This window comes from Pyrus communis, chromosome 13, assembly GCF_963583255.1.
Source record: "Pyrus communis chromosome 13, drPyrComm1.1, whole genome shotgun sequence".
In the NCBI taxonomy this organism is placed as follows: Eukaryota; Viridiplantae; Streptophyta; class Magnoliopsida; order Rosales; family Rosaceae; genus Pyrus; species Pyrus communis.
Window position 1 is genome coordinate 6,749,098 of NC_084815.1, and position 26,974 is coordinate 6,776,071.

Here is a 26,974-nt window from a genome sequence, read left to right on the forward strand (position 1 = left end):
CTTCATCTTGGATAGTGCTGTCACGGGGTAGCCGTCGGGGTGGTGCGACACGTTGGCTGGCATAAGGTAAGAGTTGGCTCGACATGGATCGAGGAGGTGTTGTGGCAGGGACCACTGCTTGGGTTGCTCAGTTTGGTTGGAGCCGAAGGCAGCTTGTGCAGTTGGGGCCGTGGATTGAGGCATTGGGGAGTAGTGTTAGGCGAGCTATATGGCTCATGTCCTTTGGGCTCTTGGACTTGACACAGACCAGGTCGGCAATTGAGAGAAATGAGGAGGTCGTGGGCTTCATGGGCTGCTGGAATGTTGGGCATACATGCCTCATGTTTATTGGTCTGAGAGAAAAAAAAAAGTGAAAAGCGAGTATGGTTGAGATCCCCTGCTGAGTACTGTGAATGACGTTGGCTACTTAGTCCATTTCGCTGAGAGAAAGGTGGGCTGCTCTAGAGATATGAGGTAAAAAGGATCAAGGCAGATACATTGGCTTATTTGACCACTGTTATAGAGACTACTATGAATAAAGGTGGAAAGAATAAATCCTCCACGCCTCCTCAAGGATGCTGGTTGACAAAAAAACTAAAGATTTCCTCTGCTACTCGTGAGGGTCTGCCTGCTGCCGAAAGGCCTGTGATTGACATGACTTCTTCAAATGCAAAGAAAAATGAGGCTGCTATATCTGAGTCTGTGGCGCTTGCCATGACAAGAATGGCTAGTACGATTGCTGATAGGATTGCTCAGCATAAAGGTTCTGTCATGCCCCTAGTGCCGAAGTATGTACCAAGATATCCGTGGGGAGCTAAGTTCGGTTCATCTTTGGAGAGGCTTACTATTATGAAGAGCGATAAAGTGGACTTTGTTGCTAAAGTGGCGTTAAGGCCCACTCCCCCTACTGCTAAAACTGATTCGCCCGTTGGGAAGGAGAGGACTGCTCGTGTGGGCAACTGTGAGAAATCTACTAAGCCTACTTTTGGGGAGGTTGTTGAGATCTGTGCGTTTTTGAAACCAAATCTAGTTGAAGACATGGACGTTTGTGTCAAGTTTGTTGATGGCGTTATAAGGGTTATTTGCCTAAGTTCTTTTGCGAAGCATATGACCGAGTGTAGGAAGACTACCGTGCTTACCATGATGTAGAAGATGGCTATTCTGGTAGCCGAGTCTATGCTCTTTGACAAAAAGGATACCAAGGCTATGCAGGAGGTGGTAAAGGCTGAGGCAGCCGAAGTTTATTCTTCTACCGAGAAGATCAAGAGGTTAGAATCTGAGTTGTCGCATTGAATGAGTCTAATATCTTTGCCGCTTGAGACTGCTCGCCAAAAGGTCGTTGACTTGAAGACTAGGTTTGACGAGATCCAAGTTAAGTATGAAAGTGTAAAGAATGAGATAGAATGTTACATATCTCAGATTCAAGATCTTAAGCGTGCCGTTTCTGAGCTTCGTTTCGCTGCTTATGCAAAGGATGAAGAGTTGATTATTGTTTATAACTAAGTGATCCACTTCACGAAGGTCATTGATAGGATTGAACCCCAAGTGTTTGAACTCTAAGGTGTGTTGAAGATCAATGAAAATTTAAAGAAATAAGCGGATAAGCCGCAGCGTGTCCATGTTGGTTTGCTCGAGGAGAACGAGCAGCTGAAGGGTGAGAAATTTGGGCTCGAGGATTCACTTTTTTAGATTCATGCCGATTTCTACAAGCTGGGTAATGTAGATCATCTCTTTGGTGGGCCGTTTGACTTTTAGTTTGTTGGGAAAGTCTTCGAAACCTTCTCTATTTCTTGGGAAGATTTGCTTACCTTTACTTTTGAGGCTTCCATTGGTGAAGTAGTGAAGAAGTTGGTGCCCAGGTTGGGGCAGCAGGGGATGAAGCATTGGATGATGCCGCTGCTGAAGGTGCCGCGACTACTGAAAGTGTAGTAACTGATTAGTCGTGGAGCGTCTAAGCTGCTGAGGAGTAGTCTTCTACATAGTCTTTAGGATTTTGTTTGTTTTCCTTATTGCTTTTGCTTTGCTTGAACTTCTTCGGTCTTTGCTAATCATTTATCAATTTTGCTAAAAAATTTAATAAACTTGCTTCCTTCCCTTTTCTTCATCTTCGCTTCTTTTGTTCATGCCCTAACCTTTAGACTTTATAGACCAGTGGTAGGCGTGCTACTTTTCTATAAGCAGACAAGCTGCATAGCCTATGCAACTGTAGGTGTTGGTGTAGAACTTTGCAAAGTTGTTAGCCATAGAGTCAGCAGTCGGACGCCTTACATACAGAAGCAGACAAGTCCGCGTGACCACTAAGCTGTTAACCTTGGCTTTCCCCAATTTCATAGGATGTGTCGCAAGTATCACAACACTTTAGGACTTGGTGTAGGTCGTTCTGAGCTTGGCAGAGATGAAGTTTATCGACTACGTAGCATGTCAGCAGTGGATAAAGCTTCGTATATGCACACTAGCTTGTTTAACCTTTCATAAGAATATGCGGTTGTATAAGTCTAGCGCAGCTTTATTGCTCGAAGGGCAAGCCGTAAGCAGTCTTCTGAAAACCATAGGCTACCTTAGTGCACTTGGTAGCAACTTTAGAGTTCCAGGGCAGTCCATAAGGTGCACTACGTAATGTGCTTCATCCGTCTTTGAGGCTCGGTTCCTCACGTATTAGGCCGAGAGACCCAAAATCCTTCAGTTAGCTAAGCCTTGAAAAAAACCATTGTGGCTACTTCTAGGAATCCTGGTGTAAACCATCGTGCACCTAGTTATACCAGAGTAGCCCAGCTCATCCACGTCTGGATATTCAGAGTGTAAGTTTATGCTCCCATTTTAGAGAGCACACATTTGTGGGTGTCGGGGAATTGGTTTACCTTCTTACACTGGAGAGCATGGTTGGTCCTTCCAGGGGGCACAATTCCTGTGATAAGTCCTAAGAAGGTCGTGGTCTTCTTTTGAAGTGCAGGAGTGATCAGTTGTTGTAAGCATGCAATCGAGCCAAGTTGTAGATTACTTCTGAATTCCTCATTGATAAACGAGTGAAACAAACGAGAACTTAGCTGTAAGGTAAAAACTGCATAACAACTGGATAGTCATTGGCTTACGAGGTGGTGCCCGTCGAGCTGCTTGAGTCTTCAGGCTTTGATGTGGTGGGAGGTCACATGTGGTACTTCTTCAGAATGTAGGCGTTCCACAGCTTTTCGATCTCTTTGTCATTCATGGTGGCGAGGGTGTAACTACCCTTGCCATTTACTTTGTTGATCTTGTACGGACCTTCCCAGATAGGATCCATCTTTTTGGAGCTTTTTCTACGAGCAGTGATAAAGGCTTTTCTTAGGACTAAATCTCTGTGTTGGAGCTACTGGATCTTGGCCCTTTTGTTGTAGATGTTGCTAGTAAACTGCGATGCAAGTGATGATCTGCTCGCGCTTCTCCTCTACCAAATCTAAGCTTATGACCATCTTTTTACTGTTCCGTTTAATGCTTGGCAGTAGAGTGCTGATACTTGGCACGATGATATTTGGGAGGAATGATTGCTTCTAAACCAAATGCCAAAGAGAAAAGAGTCTTACCGGTGGATCGTCATTTGGTCGTGCGATATGCCCATAAACATCCAGGGAGTTGTGCTGCTTGATGCCATATTTTTGGAAGAACTTCATGAAATCTTTGCCCATGAATTATAGGCCATTGTAGATGACGATGGATTGAGGATGCCAAATCGGCAAATAATGTTCCTTCATATGAAGAGCTCTACGTTCGCTTGAGTCGTGGTTGTCATGGGCTTTGCTTTTACCCGTTTGGTGAAGTAATCGGTTACCACAATCATCATGCCTCTGCCTCTAGTAGTGGGCAGCATTGGCTCTACCAAGTCGATTGCCCATTGCATGAACGGTCAATGACTCATCTGTGAGTGTAGCTCGCTGGTAGGCAATGCTGGTACTGGCTTGTAGCATTGGCAGCGGTCACACTTTTGCACTAACTCCTTAGCGTCTTAATGCATGGTAGGCCAATAGTCGCCTGTGTTAAGAGTCCTCTGCGCTAAGGATCATCCTCCGAAGTGATTTCCACAAACGCATTTGTGGATTGAGCTTAGAACCTTTAGGTCGTTGGGAGGCACTAGGCAGCGAAGATTTGGTCCAATGTAGGATCTTCGGGCGAGCATGCTGTTCCACATGTAGTAGCGTGCTACCTTTATTTGGAGCTTTTTAAACTCTAACATTTCCGTAAGGAGTGTGCCATTAACCATGTAGTCTATAAGAACTTTGCCAGTTTGGAGTTGTACTAACTTGTGACACTTTGGCTGTCAGCTTCGCCTCTATGCTTGCCTTGTTTAGATTTTCCACCAAGATAGAGCGTTTGAGTTGGTGGTCGAGGGCGGAGCCTAGGCCGGCTAGTGTGTCCGCGTGGGCGTTGTCTGCCCGCAAAACTTGAGTAAGGGTGTAAGTCTAAAATGCCTCAAGTTGCTTGCGTACTTTCTCTAAGTGTTGCGTCATCCTTGAATGTTTTGCTGTGTACTCCCCAGTAGTCTGGTTGATGATTAGCTGGGAATCGGAATGAATTGCAAGCTTTTTCACCGTTAAGTCTTTTGCCATTCGAAGATTTGCTAGTAGGGCTTTGTACTCTGCTTCGTTGTTGGATGCCTTGAAGCTTAGAGAAATCGCCTACTTGAGCATCGAATTGTCTAGGGTGACAAGAACTATGCATGTTCCCGAGCCTTTGTAGTTGCATGCGCTGTTGACGTGTAAATGCCAGAAGTCTCCATTGGGCGAAGCAAGCGTGGCTAGGGTGTGCTCAATTACCTCCAGAACATCATTGGGTCTCTCCGTTGCTTCGCCTAGGCTAGGCGTGAAGGTGCGGTAGGGAGTTGTTGAGCTGGGGCCATGTTACAAGTAGTAGGAGATGCTCAACTGCCGGTATCAAGCTACTTTAGAGCTGAATTATGGAGCAAGGGTCAGCTGGGGCCATGTGACATACAGCAAGAGGTGGTGCTCAACTTGTTGGTACATGTTGCTTCTATGTAGAATCTTCTGGGGCAACAAGGACAAAACATGCTTTTTTTTAGTGTTCGTTTACCTTTGGCATGCCTTTTGAGCTGAGTTGTTGTGTTCGTCAAAAAACTTTGCACCACCAGTGTCTGCGCCTTTATTATTGCGTGTCTGGATTGGGCGAAATAGTGTGTCATGAGGATGACTACGTGCGTCTGAAGGTATAACTTGAGCTTCCGGGTTGCAACAACTATAGGCAATGTTAGCTTTTGAATTTCTGGTAGCTGGTTTCTACACCGATGAGAGCTTTTAAACTTTGGAATACAGGTAGTTGGGCCTCTAGCTCTTCTCGTATGAGGGTAGAGCTTTTGCTACTTCAGATATGGTTGCTCGTCCAGTTAGACCTTGAATCTCCTTCAGAGTAGTGGGGGACTTCATATTCAAGATCGCTCGAATTTGTCTTGAATGCGCATCGGTGACCCTCATCCTAAAGTACATGTTTCTCTGCCACATCAAAAAAGTTTGCCAAAGTTAGATCTTTTTTCATGATCAATTCTCCAAATAGCGGATAATCTGTTGGGAGTCCTTTTTGGAAGGTTGTTCTAGCTATCTAGTCATTGCATTCGACTATCTTTACCTTCTCTGCTTTGAACCTCTTCATATAGTCAGAAAGCGACTCCTTTGGGTTCTTCTTGACGTTGAACAAGTGGAATGACTTTTTCTTAATCGAGCTATATAATGACTATTCTTTGGTGAAAACCAAAGAAAATTCGTTGAAACTCTAGATGGATTGTGGTGGTAGGGTGTAGAACCAATTTTACGTCTCACCTTGTAAAGTGATGGCGAATATCTTGCACATGATATCGTCCTTGTTTCAAAAGATGATCATTGCACTTCAGTAATGTTTTAGGTTTCTCTCCGGGTCTTCATCCCCTTTGAAGGATGTGAAATATGGCATGCTGAACTTGCATGGAGGCTATGCCTGCTTGATCTCGTCTGTGAATGATGACCTGCTTATGTTGGTCATGTCTCATCGTAGTGCTTCGTTAGTGACCTTGTTGCGTTGGAAATCGCTCAGTCTTGAGCCTTTCTACTTCTTCCTAAATTTTACCTTTGTTGGGGGTAATGGAGTTCTCGGCTGCCTCTGGTCGTGACCTACTGGTCTAGGCTGCTCTTCTACGTGCTCAGCTCGTCTATGTGGTTCGTTCCTAGCAAGTGAGGGAATTCTTTGCAGGCTGCTAGTTGAGCTTGAGCCGGACTGAGTAAATGTTTCTCTCTATCCTTCATGCTACTTACTCCGATATGAGGTGGAGTATGCTCCTTGCGGGCCTAGTCGTGAATGAACACTTCACCTAGAAGGTTGCTTATGTTGACTATCAAAGTGTGGCTCCAACCATGAATGTGTGCTCATTCGTGGGCCTAGTCGAGAGTGCATGCTCTTCCACACGCTAAGACGAGAGTTACGCCATCTTAAGGGACCAAATGGGAGTGTACACTGCCCAAACACTTGGTTCGTGGCTGGTTGAGTGGCTGCTTACCTAGACATTGCTGGAGAGATTTTTCATCTGCCTATGTTTTACTTCAGGACACCTCGTCTGGGGCACGTTGTATTTTGGTGTGTTGCAAAAGCTGATTCACCAAGGTCATCTGGTGTGCAAGAGTGCTCGTCAATTCTATGACTTGTTGAGATGAGTGTTGTTTTCCATTTAGGTTGGAAGAGCTTGGAATGAATATGTCTCCTTGAGCAGTGGAAGTGTGGTAGACTATGAGCGCGAGATTTGAGTTGGAAATGTCAAATCTGCGAAGAAATGTAGTGAAAATGCCCATGGTTCAATCGTAGGTCCAGAAATTTGAAGCCGGGATAGTTAAACTAATCTTGGACCGATTTGGGCTGCTTTGAATGCCAGGTTGGGCTGCTGGAACAGACTGGATCGCGGGAGCAGGCTGGGCCACGGGAGCGGGCTGCTCGGCATGTGGCGTACGTGGGTGCGAAACTAAGGCTAGGCTTGGCAATGCGTTGGGTTGGCATTGGGCTTGAGTGGCTCGGGCCGTCTCGCCTTGGGCTTGGGCCCGTGTGGGCTTGAATGGCACGGCTTGGGTCGTGGTTATGGCGCCGTGGGCTTTGCCGAAGGTGGCTACCATGGTGGCCATTGTCATGGTTGCCACGGTGGTGCCCTATGGGGGTGATGCCGCTCCACTCATCATTGTGTTGAGCTTCGTAGATCGCCGCGGTCCTAATCCTTGAACATTGAAATTTCCGTTCGTCGAGGTTTACGAATCTCTTGCCATTGTACTTTTCTTTTACTTTTTATCGAATAATTTTTAAGAATAAAAAATCCAAGAATAAGAACGTATGAAAATTCTACAAGTGAACAAGAAAACAAAAAACCTTGAATGCAAGAGTGTTCTACGAGTGTTTGATCAAAAGAGTCTTTGGCCGAAGAACCTCCAATGCCAAAGTTAGAATTTTGAGTGAAAATTGTTTGGAGAATTTAGAGAATTTTGGCAAGAGGATTCAACTTAGGTTTTTGGAGAAATGAAATGGTATTTATATGGGTGTGGCCGGCCCCTTTGGGAGAGATAGGGATCGGCCACTTGGGTGGTTTTTTGGGTGTGATTCACAATTTAGTAGCTAATTAATAAATTAATTGAGTAATAAATCAATTAATTAGCTAATTAATATAATTTGAAAGGAATGATCTGGGGGTTACCTTGTGGAGAAGATTTGATGAGGATGGATGAAATAGGTTTTGAATAAATACCTATTTTTATCACTTTTGACCTTGATTGAGCGATGATTGTCCGCTGCTCGCACGTAGGAGTTCCGACGTGCCTTGAGGGTAATCTTGTCTTTTTAACCCCAAAAATCCACGTGTCGCCTCCATATTTTTCTTGATTATTTTTGGCTCCACAACAGCTGGCACCCACTTTAACTAACACTCATTTTTTCATAGTTTTATATTTGAAATAAGTCATTACATATCAGACACTGCATTGCAGTATCTATTTCCTGATTCGGTTTTTTACATTTGGATTTAGACACTGCATTGCAGTGTCCATTTCCTGATTTCATTTTTTCCATCACTCGCACGCCTCCTATATGTTCCTTGTTACATTTGGATTCAGACATTGCATTGGATTCAGACGCTGCGTTGTAGTGTCTATTTCCTAGTTCTATTTTTTTCATCACTCACACGTCTCCTACACTTCACACTTTACTCAACTCCTGATTTTTACACTTAGATTCAGACACTGTAATAAATGTGCATGTCCTGACTCTGTTTTTTTTACATTTGGATTTAGACACTACAATGAAGTGTTCGTTTCTTGGTTCTGTTTTTTACATTTAGATTTGGACATTGCAATGCAATGTCCGTTTCCTGGTTCTGTTTTTTTTTTGTTAAGCAGACTCCTCCATGTAAATGAAAGGCAAGAGAGAGTGATATAATTTACATGTTCTAATTATTTATAGGATTCAAATCCCCTAAAGATCAGTTCCATAGGAATAGAAATCCAACGGCTAAAGCCTATTCCTTTGCCTCTCTTCCCCCTCAAGTTCTTTTTCTCCCTCGCACCTCCATACCCCACCATTGTTAACAAACCCCAAATTCAATTGCAGGTCATCTGTGCTTTAAGTCTGATTTATTTTTTCGCTATCCCTTGCTGTTTTAGTTTTTTATTTGTCATCTCTTTCTTTCTGTTCTTCTTCATCTTTGAGATTTCTCTCTCTATAATTCTTCCATAGTTATGAAAAAGATCTTTGCAACCAAAAGACATTGGTTTGCACGACCTCTTTGTTGTTTCATTAATATCAGTTGAGATTTTAAGGTTGAGGGACCTACAATTGGTGGTTGTGGGTTAGGTAGCTTATGGTGGTGTTGGGGCTGATTTTAAGGTGGGGTTGAATTTAATTTGGAATTTAGGGAGTTGGTGGTTCGAGGTTGAGAGCATCGAAGTGAGGGAGAAAGAGAATAATTAAGGGGAAAAGAGGAAGGATAAAGGATTTTGGCCGTTGAATTTGTATCAATGGAAGAGATCCATCGGTTCAGAAGTTCTCCACAAAATTGATCCAGAGAGGATATAAATTCGTATTTATAATAGCTTGAGCCCATATGACATTCATAGAGAGAGAAAGAGAGAGAAAGATAGAAGAGTCAAATTCTAACTATTTATAATGACTTAAAGCCTATGTTGCATTCATCATTGACCTAGGCCTAATTAATAAAAATATATCATTGATTAAGTCCAAAACAAAAACATGTCATTGACATATGACTTAATAGTAAAGTTTTTATTGACTTTTGGCTAAATTACCTAATAAGTAATCTCTCTCCCTCTCTCCCCACTCCATATTCACTCTGTTCCTCCCTTCTTCAATTTTAAAAACAAAAAGTATAACATTTCACACTCATGTGTGGGCATATACTAGTTTTTATTATAAGAATGCCAAAACTCTACCTGAGGTTTACAAGGCTTCACAAAAGAAAAATGGGAAATAAAAACCCCTAAAACAATACAATAGAAAATTGGCCGAAAATAATACAAACAAATTCGCAGGTGTTGTAGTCTTATTAGATTAGGAATGTGATGGTGTACATCCTAGTGTATCTAGGGATATCTTTGAATATGCCCTTTTGTAGTTAATATCCTGTTGGAGTTGTAATCCTATCACGGTAAGGATTTAACCTATCCTACTACAATAAAAAAAGCCACAATGGGGTGGAATAGAACACACCTCACAATTACACATCTCTCTCTTTCTCTCTACTATGCCGCACCCTCTCTCTCTGTCCTTTATACAATTCAGTAAATTAGGCCTACAACATGTTATCAGCATGTTCTTGACGCTGCGCTAAAGAGAGTTTGATCTTCAATTAGGGGAGTATTACGTTTTAATCATTCTTTTTTATGATTAATTCATTATTTTATTGAATTGATATGTTATTGATTCAATTTATTTCTGTGTTGAACGTGATGCAAAGCATTGGAGATGCAATTCCAACTTTCCAAGAATGATCTTCTACAAATTCAAGGGCTCAGTTGTTTTCTGCCAATAAAGTTCTTTTAAAATAAATTAACATATTTGAAACGACTGTGAAGCATGAAAACATTCATCATAATACATGAATCCCCTATATTTATATTTTCCTTTCAATTATATATATTGCATATGTGTTCATATATTTTGTCAATATATATATATATATATTTGTTCATGTAATACGCAACTATGCTATGTGGAATTGTGAGTCAAAGCATCAAAATTAATTTAGAAGCACTTAGAGTTTTTTTAACCCTAGAAACCGAAAAAATTTGGGTTTTTTTTTTTTTTTTATTTTTACGGCCGAGCCGTAGCTGGCACCGAGTCGAGTTAGCTAGCCTGCAGCCATCCCACTGCCTTAGGACAACATCGTTTGACATTATGGACCTCTGCAGCAGCCCTTTGGGCTTTGCTGCATGCATTGGACAGCTAGGGCAAAGGCCTGGTTTAGGTTTTTGAAACAAGCCTACAGCCCTAGCCTACTCTAGCACAACTCGAAGCTCTGCTAAGCTTGTCCCTGAGCCCTAAGCCCATCACCAACATGCCTAAAGTTTACTGGGCTCATCCTTTTGCCTCGGCCCGCCTGCAGCAGCTTCCTTGCCTGAAGAGCTTGCCATGTCAAGGCCCAACCACACAAAGCTAGCTTCGGCTGGGCTTTGTAGCACCTCAACCCGAGCCAGCGAATGCTGTGCTTGCTAGCACTCCTGCCTGATACCATAACAAGCCGGCCTTTGCAGCTGGGCTTACTCAGAAACAGCTCTGCAGCCATGATTTGGGTGCCCCGCAATAACCCGTGGCCTATTAAGCTCTTTCAGGGCCTAGCCCTACACACGACACCTAAGCCCATCGATATTGGGCTATGGTTTTTCGAATCCAATTCTATTTTTGGTATCTCTATAATTTTAACATGAATGTTATTATTATTTTTGCTTCTACGATCAACCCTAAATGGTCTCGATTGATTGAATTAATTAAAGTGACCAGTAGTCCATTAATCTGACAATTAATTCAAAATTATTGGCCTAAAGTCCATTTTTTGGCAATTAACGATTCAATAAATTATTTCTTTTCTTTGAACCGTTGACTCTTTTTCATAGTCCCGAAGCACTCACATTTAAGTTCCTGAAGCAACCCAAATCCTACTTAATTGTATATTGTATTTTGTGTTCTTGCAGGAACCTCTCTTTTATGAACTAAACATTCATAATCTAAATTGAAAATGCAGTTTCGAATTTAATGCCTTTGAAACCCCAAGTTTTCATAAATCAATACACCCATGAAAACCTGACATTTTTCATGTAAACCATGTCTTAGAACCCAAATGCTCTAACTTTGATGCTTATGGATATCTTATTTCCATAGCACCAATCACAATCTTGTTCCCTCCATTCAGTGGATTGTCGAACCATAACAAGTTTAATATCACTAATTTGGACGTTTCTTGACCAAAACCACTTTATGTGGGTACAAGACGTGAATCTCCACTTGACTATTAAGAAGCTGAGTAACCATTGAAGCCAACAATGGCATGGAAAAGCCGAATAAGCCTCCATCATGATTTCCATTCGAAGACTTATGCTTGAAGCATTATACCTCCTGAACGAGGATTCCATGACTTTTTGGCGTGCCCTTATGGACCGTTTAATCATGAAATGCATTGCCTAAAGCATACCATGATTACATCCATGAATAAGTATGATTCTGAAGTTTATAAATCCTATAGATTTTGACTCAAGAATACTTGTTCTCGTCCTTCCATGTTTCTAACTCGCTCTTGAGGCAGCAATGTAGAAAGTGGAAGTTTATCCAATTCTCGGATCTGATTACTACCACAAACGTGAGAAAATGGTATTGACCCAGTTTCGACTGGAGTCTACCGAACGGTATAGACCCAGATCGACTAGAATCTACCGAATGGCTCAACCTAGTTCAGTCAAAGCTTATCGAATGGTGGTGCCCTACTTTGGCAGAGGCACACCAAATGGTATTGACTCTGCTTTGGCAGAGGCCTACTGAATAGACCCTTCCAGCTTCGGTTGGAGCCTACCGAACCCAAGTCTGGGTCTGTCTCCCTCACAATCCATTTTTGAGTTTGTTTTTACAACATATGGTAGAATCAGGGCTTGCCAAGGTGTGACATCATGCCCGAAGTGTGATCCTTGGCACCTAAGACCTAAAACTTCAAGAATAAGGGATAATTTTTCCAAACCTTAACCTTGCATAATCTACTTCCATCTTGATGGAATAAATCATTGGTTATGCACCTGTTCGTGCCCCTACCAATGTCGTTGAGAAGTACCATTCTAGTAGTCAATAAGTGAAACTAATTTTGCTCCACCAAACATCGGTGGAAGAGCAAAATTTTGACATGGATGGCCTTTTTGGCCGCATCCCCTTAGTAAATCATTTACTTTGTGAACATTTTTCCATGTTCCTATATTCAAGTTTGGTGTATGTTTTAGTTATGGATAATCTTATTGATATTGTCCTCGAGTATGAGTTAATTGAATCATGTTTCTTAATACATGTAACCAAATTCAATTAAACACGTGATTAGGTAGGAATGTGGGAAAGTTAGTTGTCTGGATGAATGTGATACTACGCACACTAGCTTTGTGACTAAATCACAAATCTAGCAAAGACTTCAGTTCTATCCAACCTGATTAAGAGCATTAGCACACTCCTCGTTGTATGAATGGTACTAAATTACCATTTAAGAAACCTTATATTCTCCCAATTCCGGAAGAACGTCGTTAAGTCTTAAGGATATTCGAGAGAAAATTGATCATGAATGAAACCACTACAGAAAATAGAGTAGAAATCTTTGCACCACCTCAAAAAATAAGCCTAAATCTTTGATTTAAGGCCAATGGGCTGTCTCCCAACTGGGGAACATGCCGCATATAGCCGGCCTGAAGCCTGGTGATTCGAGCAGTTTACTTGCCTTCGCACAACTTTTTGGGACACTTAGGTCGAACAATGATGCTACGATGCATCTCCTTACCCTAAGTAAGGATCTTGTGCCTACAAGCACACTTTGCCAAGCCTGCTTATAGGGGGAATTGATTTTCTAAATCATCATTCGCAAAGATACAAAATCACCTTTTTTTCACAATGGATTCGAAGGGAATATATCTGTACTAATCCAACCAAAATACGAAGCATATAAATACTTATGGTTTTGGTTGATGAATCGACAAGTTGTTCACATGTTTGTCTACATACATTGCTACTAAACCTCCTGGCCAATTTTAAAGGTTCACCACCTTACTTATCCCATAAAGTCTGGAAGACTGGATAATGCCTAAGAGTTTATATCAATGGTTTTTGATAAAGTATTGCATGTCATTTGGGTTTATAATTGAACATCGAATTCCCATGTTCATCCCAAATAACCTCACAGAGCGATCATAAAGAGCAATTTAATTGGTCATGCGGACTTTGGTGAATGCACCAAGCTTTCGATTTCTGCCTATGACAATGCAATCTTGTATGCAGCTATGTTGCCCTGCGTTGAGGCCCATTACCACCCAACCTATTCAACGTTACAGTTGGTTACTGGGTACAAACATGATGCTTCATATTTGCACATTTGGGTGTGCATTCCATGTGCCAAGTTGCGCTGCCACAACATACCAATATGGGTCCTTAAAGAATGATGTGAATCTTTGTCGATTATGATTCTCCTTCACACTAGCTCTTTTAGAGCCCTTGCATGCGATCTCTTTACCGTTCATTTGTGGATTCTCACTTCAATGAGACAGTCTTCCCATCGTTAAGGAGAGATAAGAATGTCAACGTTCTTATAGAACGGTGAGAATTTTTGTGGACATTGCCCATTATGTCTCATCTTGATCCCCGTATCGCACAAGTGTGATAAACAAGTGCGATGTATTCTAGCTTTCAGAATGTTACTTCCAGATGCATTCCTCTGATCTAGCTAAAGTGACGAGATCATATACCAGCTGCAAACATGCATGTAAAGATAGACATACTTAACGGACGTCAAGTCAACATCCCCAAAGGGTGTGCCGCCCCTGTTAGACGGTTAGGCTGCTCTTGTTGGACGATCCAGTACACCGGCAGATAGCTAATCACTTTGTCTTGGCCTAGAGCTCGACAAATCACTATGTTCATAGGATTCACTTCCCTAGAAGAGGAAGACACGACACAAAATGAATCTATACTCAATCGTTGTCTCAAATCATTTCCATCTCATGAGATTAATCTGGATTACTCCAAAGTTCTTGGTCCATTATACTAGTTTGGATGAGATAATAGAATTGGAATGAGATTATCATCGATGATGTTTTCACTTATATGGTAGCTACTGACATAAATGAAAAGCGACGATATCAAACCGTGTTCCGTTGATTAGTGACAACGTAGAACTGATTGAACAACTGAAATTACAATCCAAGTTAAATTTCTTACCAAAGTGTGATTGGACCTATCGTTCTACAATACCCAAGGTAACCTTGTTGTGTTATAAGTGGGAAATGAAGTGTTATGAGATGAATGAAATAGTGAAATATGATGCACGCCTTACGACACAAGGTTTCTCTCAAACGCCATGTGATTGACTGCAGCATTACGAATGTGGTTAGTATTTCTCCATGGGGATATTCATACGAAGATTTACATGTAAGTTCCCGAAGAATTACATGGACTATTTCAAATAGTTCCAAACCACGGAACACCCTCTTAACTTGTTTGAGGCTTTCACTTACAGATTGAAGCAATCCAACAGATGTGGTATACCAGTCGAAGTGATTATTTGATCTGTTAGGGATATGAATTATGCCCTTGCGTATTAAACTACGAAGTCTTATTCCAAATTGCTAGAGTTACAGTTTATTACGTTGACATGAATTTCACTAAGACTTTAGAAGAGCTTGAGAAAACTGTCTCGCACCTGAAGATGGAACTTGAGATGAAAGATCTTGGGAAAACTCATTTATGCCTTGACCTGAAGTTAAAGCATTGTTCTGACAGTACTTTGGTCTACCAGTTGAACTACACCCTGAAGGTGTTACCTTTAAGTATACCTATGATCTTCCATACGCTATATGCAAATGAGACCCTTGAACAAGTTATGAAACCCGAAGTTTCATATATGAGTTCAACTTTGCGTTTTGTTGTACTTAGCTCATTAGTTAGATAAGACATCTCCTTCGCTGTTGATCTATTGGTAAAGATGCAGTACTGCGCCTACACGTAACCACTAAATTGGTATTAAAGACGTTTTTCCACTACCCTAAAAGGTACTACGGATTTGGCCTAATCCTAACACATCTCGAGCGAATCCAACCCCCTGATCCTCGAAATGATGCTTGTCTTGTTTGTTATCCTAACGCTAGTTACTTATCAAGCCCGCACAAGGAAAAATCCCTGAATGGTTATGTCTTTACCGTTAGGGATATCGTAATATCTTGGAGGTCCACAATATAACTTTAGTTGTGAAATCTTCGAATCATTCCAAGACTCACCTTACTTCACTAAGCCACACGTGAGACATGGTTAGGAGCTTTTGATAGGAGAATATTTAGGTGACTTAGTTAGCTTGTTTTCTTACATTTATGTTGTTAGTTCATAGTTATTTTAGTATTTTAAGCTATTTTCGTGTGTTTGTAGGTCCATATGGCTAAAGTAGCAAGAAGGTGCATTTTGGAGCAAAATTGGACTTGGAATAGATAGCATATGCTTGGAGCAAAAGGAATGGACGAAATTGAAGACCTAAAGATGTTAGGAGTCCTAATCAAAGAAGGATTCCTAATCAAAGAAGGATTCCTACTTGAAGTAGGAAAGTTAAGCCAAAGTTTCCTATTTTGGTTTGACCTTTCCTAATCCTAAAATCCCCTAAGTTCTAGCAACATTGAAGGACTCTTATGCACTTTAAGACACAAACAAAACCTTCCTTGCACCTTTATTGCCCTTGCCGTGGCTTGCCTAAACCTGTCCCTTCCTTGCCGTGCAAGGGGGATTATTTATTCCCTATTTTGTGTCCCAAGATCACATTCCCTTTTAATCCTAGTCAATGCCACACCTTACATTCCTATTCTATCCTAAATCCTTGCCTAATTTCAGCCTTAAATCACATTCCTTCCCTATCCTTCCTTGCCACAAATTCCTTCCCTTTTCCCTTTGGATTTCTGATTTTAAGTCTCATTTTCCTTGTGGATTTGGGGTCTAATTCTTTCCTAAACCATTTAATAAAAGTTAAGATCATTTCCCTCAAATAAATAGCCTTTACCACACCCATAGAAAACCCTATTCATTCATATACACAACCTACCATCCTTCATCCTTACCACCAACCTTTGCTGTAGCCTTCATTCAATCTTACACCATTCCCATACTTTCATACCTTCAACCACACATCGATACACCATTCCTATCCCTTGCCGCACTCCCCTACCAACCCAAATCCATTCCTAACCCAGAAATACATCCAAAATTATCCCTAAACCCTTTGTGCCATAGCATAACAAGGAAGAAGAAGAGAAGAAGAAGCCTTGGACGTTTTTGCATTCATGTTGGAGTGTTGGAACGTTTTTAGGTGTAATCTATCTTTTGTTTTCAATGTTTAATTCAAGTTTTCTTTGTTTTGTTGTGAACATGAGAGGCTAAACCTGTTTTAGCTAGGGGAGGCTTTGAAACCATGATTATGTTTATGATATGAATTGATTAAATTCCAGTTGTGATTTCATAAATTGTGAATGCAATTTACTTAACCGTTTGATGGAGAACTTATTCTTGTATGTTGATTAGGGAGGCCTACTTAATTTGCATGCTTGAATTTGGTGCTAGAATATAAGGGAGTTTCACATAATCGTTACAAACTTATATTCACAAGTAGTTAAGATTGTTTTCAAAATCATGTTAAGTAAATTCCTAGCATGAGTATCATGATGTCATAGTTACGAATGCTTTGTCAATACTTATGATTTTCATAGAACGTAATGATCTTTGATTATATCTCTATTATGATGTCATGTAAGGAACTTTTGAAGAATGCTTGGGTTGTCGAATGATGTCATCCAATCCAATAACTAAAGGAGAATTTGAGGGTTAATTAGTGATGTCACGGTTAATCTAGGGTGTTGAGGTTCATGGTTTATTGAGAAAACAACTGGAAATCAATTTGTTTGAATGTATCATGTGTGGAAAAGAATCCTCTAGCTAGCTAATCATCCATAGTTTTTCCCAAGTTCGTCCAAACTTTGCTTAAGTCTTTTAGTTACTTGTTTTTGTCTTAAATTCGTCAAAAACCCAATCCCTTTTACTTTGTTGTGTCAAATCTGTCCTGTTGTGTGTTTTTAAGTATTTTGAGTCAAAACCAATTCTATTTTCGTCCAAATTAAGTCCTAGAGTCTAAGTTGAGTCTATTTAATTGTTTTGTGTTGTTTTGAGTCTTTTGAGTTTGTTTTGAGTCATATAAGTTTAGTTAAGAGTGTTTGAGTTTGTTTAAGTGTTTTTAAGCATATTTTTGTATCTTTAAGTCAGTTTTCATTAGATTAGCAATCCCTCCTAATCCCCGGCCTAGAACGATCCTTACTTACATCTTTACTACAATTGTCAATAAGAGGGTTTAATTTGAGTGCTATTATTTATCACATCAGCTTTTGTTGAGCATCTTCTAAGTACTTGTTGTTTTCATCCATCGTTGAGTCCCAACGATGATCCATGAAGACTATGCCACATGTATGAACCTGACCAAACCATGATACATCAATGAAGTCAACACCAAGACATATTACGTCTACATTAGTAAAGTATCAAGAGATTGAATTCATGCAAGCTGACCTTAGACAACCTTGTCGACCTCTACACGACATCACTGCCAAAGTCAACCTTCTAGAAGCTTGTTCGAGGAATTGGTATGCCTAACTATCATATGCAATGCTTGTAGTTCTCATTTGGAAGTTTTGTCAAACTCAGGGGGAGTATCCAGAAGTATACTCACTTTATCTTCATGTACTCTTTTTCCCTACGATTATGAGCATTTTTCCCACAGGATTATTGCTACCTAACTAGGTTTTGACGAGGCACCCATCTTGGGCTGATCATACCCTTATGAGCTCTTCTACTTACGTCCAGAAGACGTATAATTTTAACTTAATGCAACTTCTCACTTTTGTCCTTAATATATGGGTTTTTCTCCCACCTTAGGTTTTACCATAGCGAGGTTTTGTGAGTTTTACCTTTTATGCATTCTTCCATTGTTTTGAGACTCGTATTCGCTCATTGTGTCGACAACTTCATCAACTGTACTTGCTTCATCACTGAAGACCTAATGCGCCATTTGTTTGAGTATTCACACACTCAAGGGGGAGTGTTGCAGTCCTATTAGAATAGGAATGTGATTGTGTAAATCCTTGTGTATCTACGAATATCTTTGAATATTCCCTTTAGTAGTTAATATCCTATTAGAGGTGTAATCCTATTAGGGTAAGGATTTAACCTATCCTAATACAATAAATAAAGGCACAATGGGGTAGAATAGAACACATGTCACAATTACACATCTCTCTTTCTCTCTACTATGCCGCACTCCCCCTCTCTCTGTCTATCTAAGTTGAGTCTATTTGATAGTTTTGTGTTGTTTTGAGTCTTTTGAGTTTGTTTTGAGTCATATAAGTTTAGTTAAGAGTGTTTGAGTTTGTTTAAGTGTTTTTAAGCATATTTTTGTATCTTTGAGTCAGTTTTCATTAGATTAGCAATCCCTCATAATCCCCGACCTAGAACGATCCCTACTTACATCTTTACTACAATTGTCAATAAGAGGGTTTAATTTGAGTGCTATTATTTATCACATCAGCTTTTGTTGAGCATATTCTAAGTACTTGTTGTTTTCATCCATCATTGAGTACCAACAATGATCCATGAAGACTATGCCGCATGTATCAACCTGACCAAGCCATGATACATCAATGAAGTCAACACCAAGACATATTGTGTCTACATCAGCTAAGCATCAGGAGATTGAAGTCATGCAAGCTGACCTTAGACAACCTTGTCAACCTCTACACGACATCACTGTCGAAGTCAACCTTCTAGAAGCTTGTTTGAGGAATTGGTATGCCTAACTATCATATGCAATGCTTGTAGTTCTCATTTGGAAGTTTTGTCAAACTCAGGGGGAGTATCCAGAAGTATACTCACTTGATCTTCATGTACTCTTTTTCCCTACGATTATGAGCATTTTTCCCACTGGGTTTTTGCTACCTAACTAGGTTTTGACGAGGCACCCATCTTGGGCTGATCATACCCTTATGAGCTCTTCTACTTACGTCCAGAAGACATATAATTTTAACTTAATGCAACTTCTCACTTTTCTCCTTAATATATGGGTTTTTCTCCCACCTTAGGTTTTACCATAGCGAGGTTTTGTGAGTTTTACTTTTTATGCATTCTTCCATTGTTTTGAGACTTGTATTCGCTCATTGTGTCGACAACTTCATCAAATGTACTTTCTTCATTGTTGAAGACCTAATGCGCCATTTGTTTGAGTATTTACACACTCAAGGGGGAGTGTTGCAGTCCTATTAGATTAGGAATGTGATTGTGTAAATCCTAGTGTATCTAGGAATATCTTTGAATATTCCCTTGGGTAGTTAATATTCTATTAGAGGTGTAATCCTATTAGGGTAAGGATTTAACCTATCCTAATACAATAAATAAAGGCATAATGAGGTAGAATAGAACACACATCACAATTACACATCTCTCTCTTTCTCTCTACTATGCCGCACTCCCTCTCTCTCTCTCTGTCTTTTATATAATTCAGTAAATTAGACCTACAATAACAGGGATACTTTTGTCATAAAAAGCTGAAATTAAAAAATAATAAAAGCAGTTTTCTTCCCACTATCGTTCGAGAAGAACCAGCATACTCGAAACGAAAAGAAGCCGTCGACGTCATCCCACACAAATGAAAATTAGTGGACGGTTTTTCATTCACTTGCATTGTGGATTACAGATACAAGAATTGCTCCTCTCTTTCAGAATCTTATCACGCAGTATACTCTCTGAAGAATTAAGAAGGTTGACTATAACTTCTTTTGGAATCTTTTTTAAGATGCTTGAAGGTTTTCCTTACTTTAAGAGACTTGGGCACGACTTCTATTCTTGAAGAAAACATTCTTAGCAGTTAAGAATTTTAAACATTTCTTTTATAGATGGGAACAAGCATTTTGAAAGCCGAAGCGAATGTTGTGTTGAGAATGAATCCCATAAGGATAAGAGGAGGGATCTTGCATAAACTTATAAGTAAGTTGGTTTTATGATGAAACCTCAACTTTCTTCATGATATTTGTCCCACATGTGAAGTCAAACGGCTACACGTGCTCTATGTCACCTCGTTGTGCTGCCCACATGTGTTAGACTTGAAAATTCGCCGCACGTGAAGGGGTGCGTGTTGAGAATGAATCCCATATTGATGAGAGAAGGGATCTTGCATGGGTTTATATGTAAGTTGGACTTCTCCCCAAATTGACAATTAGTTTTATGGTGGAACCTTAACTTTTTTCATGTTTTGCACATGCAATCACAAAGAATGTAAAACTCCGTGAGAAAATTGTTGCGGCAAAAAGAAGAAATCAAGATCCAAAATCGATCTGAATCAAATGTTTGAGTGAGTTTGTGGTTTAATCACCATCTACAGGTTTGAGAATTTGTATCCCTAACAATTTTGAAAATTTATCTTCCATTTTATGGGTTTTCAGAATATTGGATGATAATACAAGTGGAATCGTTTTATTCTCAAACGGTAGTTTCTTTGCTTGTGCTTACTAATTTGTATGGTATATCGGCAACATTAGTTATTTAGATTCAGTGAATTTTGTAACGAATTGGAGTGTGCATGATTCCTTTTTTCACGTCATAGGTGGAAAATGCTCTACTTCACAGCGTGCTACTCGTAACGTAAAGAAGAGTTTGAAATATTTTTTTAGTTGTCAATTAGGTCATTGATTCAGCCTATTCCCAAATATAAATGTGAAAAATAAAATAAAATTTTATACGTCATGTGTAGCGTGCAATGGTTGAAAAAAAAATCTTTCGCAAGTGCGCAGAGGAAAACTAGTAATGTAAAAATGCTTTGATTATAGAAAGGTTGTCTAAGTATTTTTTTTAATAAAAAGGGTTTTGTGAAGATTTGTGAGGATGGTAGGAAGCTGTTGACGAGGCATATATTCTAAAAACTAGAAAGTGCCGGTAATTACCTCGCCTTTCCAGATCCGAGCCTGAAACTGGAATCATACATATATCCATCCCTATCAGTTTCAAATTCTACACACACTCCTAAACCAATTTTCAGATCTTCTACAAGAACAAAAGAGAATGTCAGGCTACTCACACCCTCCTCCCGGCTATGGCTATGGCTACGGCTACAGCTACGGCAGCGCTTCACCTCCAGGTCAACCCTACGGTGCACCGCCGCAAGGGCATCTCCAACACCAACAGCACCAGACAGCCCAACCCTACGGTGCTCCATCTGCACCGTACGGCTCTTCATACAAGCCAGAGAAGCCGCACAATCCAGCTAAGCCTCATAAGAATCAAGCCGGCGGAGGCGGATACCCCACGCCTGCTCCGAGTTACGGCAGCCTGTTCGCGGCTTTGGTTCCGTCGGTGTTCCCACCGGGCACGGATCCGGAAATCATAGCTTGCTTTCAGCTGGTAGATCAGGACGGCAGCGGCTTCATCGACAACAAGGAGATGCAGAGAGCTCTGTCGTCGTACAATCAGAGCTTCAGCTTGAGGACTGTTCATCTTCTCATGTACCCCTTTACCCAGACCAACACCAGGAAGGTCAGTAACAATTTACAAACCCTAACAATCCATGCATGCATATCTGTGTAAATTTCTCGTCGAATTTGAAATTTATGCTCACCATCTACTTAATACTGTTGAATGAGTTTAATTTCTGATATTTATGTCTATCAATTGTCCAGATCTCAAAATGTAAACTTATTGTGATAAATAAAGTGGTGAACGTTACCATCTTTTGAGAGTGGTGAATGATAATATTCTCGTTTCAAAGAATTACTTATTTGGAAAGAGACCATCGCCATCATGGTGACTTAGTCCATCATATCATATGTAAGTTTTTTTTTTTACAAAGCATGACATTTCATTAGTGGACGGGGACACCACTATTAATATGCTAATTTGCTACAATTTATCTTTCTAGCTTTCAGTGTAGCTCAATTCACTACTAGATAATAATGATGTTTATTTTGTGTGTGTGTGTGTGTGTGTGTGTGTGTTGGGAAAGAAGGGAGTGGGTCGCTGCACTTTTCTACAATCTTCGAAGTTGGAGGGCAATCCCCAGAAATCCCGTCTTTTCTTTTTAGCTTTTGTTTTTGGGCCGTTTGATAGCATTTTATTTTCAGTTTTTTTAAATTAAAAACTAAAATATATTTGGTACTATTTCAGTTTTCAGAAAATGAAAACGAAAAAATCAAAAATTCAAAACTAGTTTCTTGAGTTTTTGGAAAACCAAAAATCAAAACTTAAAAACTACCTTCTTGAGCTTTCAAAATGGTGTGTTATCCACACATCCTCTTTACTTCTTACACACTTCTTATTAATTTTTATCTATTGATATTCTTAAATTCATTCGATCTGAATGTCAAAAATTAAAAGGGTGTGAGAGAAGTAAAAAACCTTCCAAATTATGGCATTGAGTTCACTTTTTTGTTTTAGTTTTCATTTTTTTTTTTTAACTGTAAGTAGTTACCTTACAAAATTTTAGTTTTAGTTTTAAAAAAATGAAAACTAAACACAAAAACCAAAAACTGTAAAATAAAAACTCAAAACGACATGGTTATCCCACGGACTCTGAGATTTTGTGTTTTAATGTTTGTTGGAAATTAACTGTTTTGTAATTGGTGTGGTTGATCGGGGTATATTTGATAGGTTTGACCGAGACAGAAATGGGTCAATTGATGCAAATGAGTTGAGACATGGACTGCTGAATCTGGGATTTGCCGTCTCACCTGTAATTTTGGAACTGCTGGTCTCTAAATTCGACAAGACTCGAGGCAGAAAGAAGGCCATTGAATATGACAATTTCATCGAGTACGTTTGCTTTTCCCGTTTTTTTTTTTTTTTTCTTCGCTGTCATTCTTCTGTGGGATTGGTTTGAGGATCAAATTCTTAACCATTAGATATTTATTGCATTTACTTTTGATAATATTTTATAGGGTAATGATAGGAAAACTAAATTTATAAACTAAATATGTAAACTAAATGATATGAAAGTTGATGATTAACGTGTTTATTTCTTGTTTGTGACATATCATTTAGTTTACAAATTTAATTTACCTAACAGCTTATCAATGTCTGAGTATTCCTTGTTCGTTTGTTTTGGTAAAACGCAGGTGCTGTCTGACTGTTAAGGTGGGTTCCATTTTCACTAAGGCATATATTTTGTGTACGTAATTTATAGTTTTAATTAGGGAACATCTACTCAGTCATTTGGCTTTAAATTTTACTCCTGCTTTGATCTTTGTGCTTTATTAATCTGTTCTTGCTATCTAGCGTATTTTAAAAGCAGCGGCGTGCAAGTTTATTCTGATTTATGCGTAGTTTGCATGATTGATTAGTCAAAACTTTAAATTATTACTGCAGTTAGTTGACAAGCATTTCAAAAAGAGAACAAGCAACCCTTTATTTCTTGTGAGTTTTAACGAAACACTTATGGTACTGTTCACTTTTAACAAAAAACCACATTTTTACCTTCCTGATACTATTAACTACACCTTTATTTGTCCTTTTTCATTAAAACTAAAAAAAATTTAGATTTTTCGTTAATTTTCCTTTATTTTTTCTTTGCTTTATTTCTCCTCTGGGAAACCATAAAATTGTTGTTCATCACTGGTTTTCACAACATTAACAGCTTGCAAAAATGGCTTTCATTATCTCAAGAGGACAAGCAGTGGGTTAACCGATAAACTGTATACTTAATGGAATGTTTTGTTTTCTGATTCTTGTGTCTTGCAGGGATTAACGGAGAAGTTTAAGGAGAAGGACAAAGCGTACACTGGTATGGGAACTTTCACTTATGAGGATTTCATGTTGACTGTCCTGCCATTTGTCATTGCGTAGGTTGTGTGTTGTTAAAGGCTTTATGAATTTGGTTCAGGGTTTTACAGTGTATTGTAATATCTAGTTCTTTCTTTCCTGTTCTTAGTAGAGTGGAGTGCTATAGGTATATTTTCTCACCATATAGCTTTCATATAATAAGGTTTCATAGTCTGGTTTTACCATGTTTTTAATATTTGCGTCAGTTTCCATTCAGAGGTTGATGCGTTGGAAATAAAATTTTCTTTGGCTAAGAAGTGAGATGATTTTGACATAAAAATTAGACTTGGTAGTGATTTTCTTTAGGAAGTCTTAATAAAAAGAGCTTTCCACTATTCATTCTTAATCAAAATGACATTCTATATATGAAAAGTCTATAATAGGTCAAACTCTTCTCTTTATTTACTCTAATGCCATTATTTTATTATTGTAGTAGGGTTCATAATAATGTTGACATTTCTGTCTGATTAAAATACATTATTTTGCATGATGCTATTTAACGTATGTTAATTTGCTGCTAGCTCTTTATGCTTCCATTATGTTGTTGATATTATGCAACTCTTCTTCTATCAAATTGTTCTAGTACTGTTCATCGCCTTCTACTATCTATGCATCTCTTTCTCTATCTTCTTTCAACTTGTAATACATATTTGTTGTTTCTCCTTTGAAAATTTGAGACTTCGAGTAGGGCTGATGACTGAGTTTTGTCTTACTGTAAATATGCATTTCTTCTTTTTCTGCTACTAGTAACATATCATACCTAAAATCTTCAAACTCATCTAAGGCTAGCATTTCGATCCCTCAAAATCTTAGAATATTTTTATATGAATGTGGGGAGATAGATGATATTCTAAAGGACTCTTTATTAATCATGGTTATATGCCTAATTTTCTCCTTATGCATATGTTCGTACCAATCTGGATAACTGCTAATAAAACTTATGTAAATTTGTTTCTACTGTTCTAAATAATCTTCTACTACTTTTATAAGTTTTCCAGGAAATTATTCTAGTTGGAAAATATGATTAATGAATATTTTATCAAGATAGCCAAACTCTAATAGTAAGGCTGGGGTAACTTCTACTACATTATGTTTTTTCTAATGCTCATAACTAAAATGTCATGGTCTAAAATCTCTCATATTAATCATAGTTACAGCTATGCTAACTTTTGGTTTACAAATACAACTCTATATATGTACTATCACAAAGACATGGTGGATACATCTTTGCAATAATATACATCCTTGATTTTGGATCAAAGATGGACTGATATAAAGCACATTATAATTGTAATTGTAACTCTTTCATGTACTGTGATGCTCTGTTCAAGATCATATTTTGCATATCTTGTGACATTATTCTTAATTTTGCTTTTGAAATTTCTTTTAATACAATATCATCTACTACTCAGTCTAAAGATATATTCCTAAGAAAACTTTCATATCTTTCTTGTTTTTCTTTGTCACTCAGTTGCTGATACTACTCATTATTTTGATGCTGCTCCATTTCAATGTCTTCTTCTAAGAGCTCAATTTTAATCTCTTCTATGGGCTCATTAGCCTCTTGTTCTATGGGTTCAATAACCTATTTTTCTTTATTCTTATGCTGATCAGTTTCCAAACCTATTTTCAATTCTCTTTTCAAAGTGTCACTTGCCTTTTACTGCATTATAAGAGATTGGAGTTCTTGGTTCATTTTGGTAAACTTACTAAGTAATGACTTATGGTCTCTAGAAATGACTATAAGGTTGTGCTTAAGAGAATGAATATGATGCTGACTTTGATGGAAATTAAAATTAAAGCTATCAAACTCTTGTTCTAAGGTTCTGATTAGTTTTTCATGACTTAACTTCATGCTTGGCTGTTTGATTTGGATATTCCAAAAATTATCTAAGATAAATTATTGCTTATTAGAGAGTTTTTGTACCCTTGACCTATAATTCAGAGTTGGATTTATGATTCATTCAACAAGAGTGCCATTGAAGCTGAAAGTAGGTATTGGTGGTGATGCTGGTTTGCTTATGCTATTTTGGAATCCATTGAATGATGGAGGTCCATGGTGCATTATTATGCTATTGAAATGTGCTCTTCTGCCTTGTGGTCTTGTGTTATTTGAGGATGATGGTCCACGATATTCCATTCATGTTCAGCGAATTAATCTTGATAAGATATCAACTAATGTATTATCACTACCTTTTATATGTTCAAAAATTGGTTTAAAATCATTTCCTATAATTGAATCAATAAAATTAACCTATCTTCGAGCTGTCTGTTTATTAGCATGTATCTTATTATAATGAGAAACTATATTTTGATAATTTGTTCTAATTGTAAATATTTCATTATGTAAAAATAAAGAAAATGCCTCAAGTGAGTTAATTATTCCTAAAATTTCTAAATATGTTGATCGTAATCTTGACTGTATATCACTAAATTTTCCTGATGAATATCTACAAGCTTGTTCGTCAAACTTTGGTGACTCCTTATGCTTTTTCTGGTATAGTATACATGTTCATCTTAATGATGAATCATCTGTTTCAACTATTTTGTAGCTATCATCTAATGATAATGTTAATGGTTTGAGTTGAATAATTTCTTCCTTTATATTTTGAACTAATTTAATATCTTCACTATTAAAATATTTTTGTCCTATTTTGCTAGTTTTACTATGTAATACTGCTATGTTTCTTACTAAATAAGGGATAAAATTTCTTGCATAATTTAACAATCCTAAAAATGGTTGTAACTATTTTTTTGTTTTCTAACTTATTTGAAAATTTTAAGGCCTTTTTAGCTATATGATCTTATAATTGTATTGTACCTGACTTAATATACAATCCTAAAAATTTTATATTTTACTTTTCTAATGCTATTTTATTTTTGTTAATCACAA

General features: G+C 38.6%; 1 protein-coding gene across 1 annotated transcript; it reads left to right on the top strand.

The window, feature by feature from the left end:
• Positions 1 to 21,333: 21,333 nt before the first annotated feature.
• On the top strand, positions 21,334 to 24,116 carry LOC137711888 (calcium-binding protein CBP-like). The gene is made up of 5 exons (XM_068451044.1): positions 21,334 to 21,814; positions 22,276 to 22,313; positions 22,898 to 23,076; positions 23,379 to 23,397; positions 24,001 to 24,116. The coding sequence occupies exons 1-5, from the start codon at positions 21,334 to 21,336 to the stop codon at positions 24,103 to 24,105; spliced, it is 822 nt and encodes a 273-aa protein (XP_068307145.1). The 3' UTR covers positions 24,106 to 24,116.
• The last annotated feature ends 2,858 nt before the right edge of the window (positions 24,117 to 26,974 follow it).

Excerpts from the sequence above, each read along its gene's own strand:
- LOC137711888 (XM_068451044.1), top strand. The coding sequence starts at position 21,334 with ATGTCAGGCTACTCACACCCTCCTCCCGGCTATGGCTATGGCTACGGC. Across the intron at positions 21,815-22,275 it reads CACCAGGAAGGTCAGTAACA|AGTGGGTCGCTGCACTTTTC; the intron begins ATTTACAAACCC and ends GGGAAAGAAGGG. Across the intron at positions 22,314-22,897 it reads TCTACAATCTTCGAAGTTGG|CGGGGTATATTTGATAGGTT; the intron begins AGGGCAATCCCC and ends GGTGTGGTTGAT.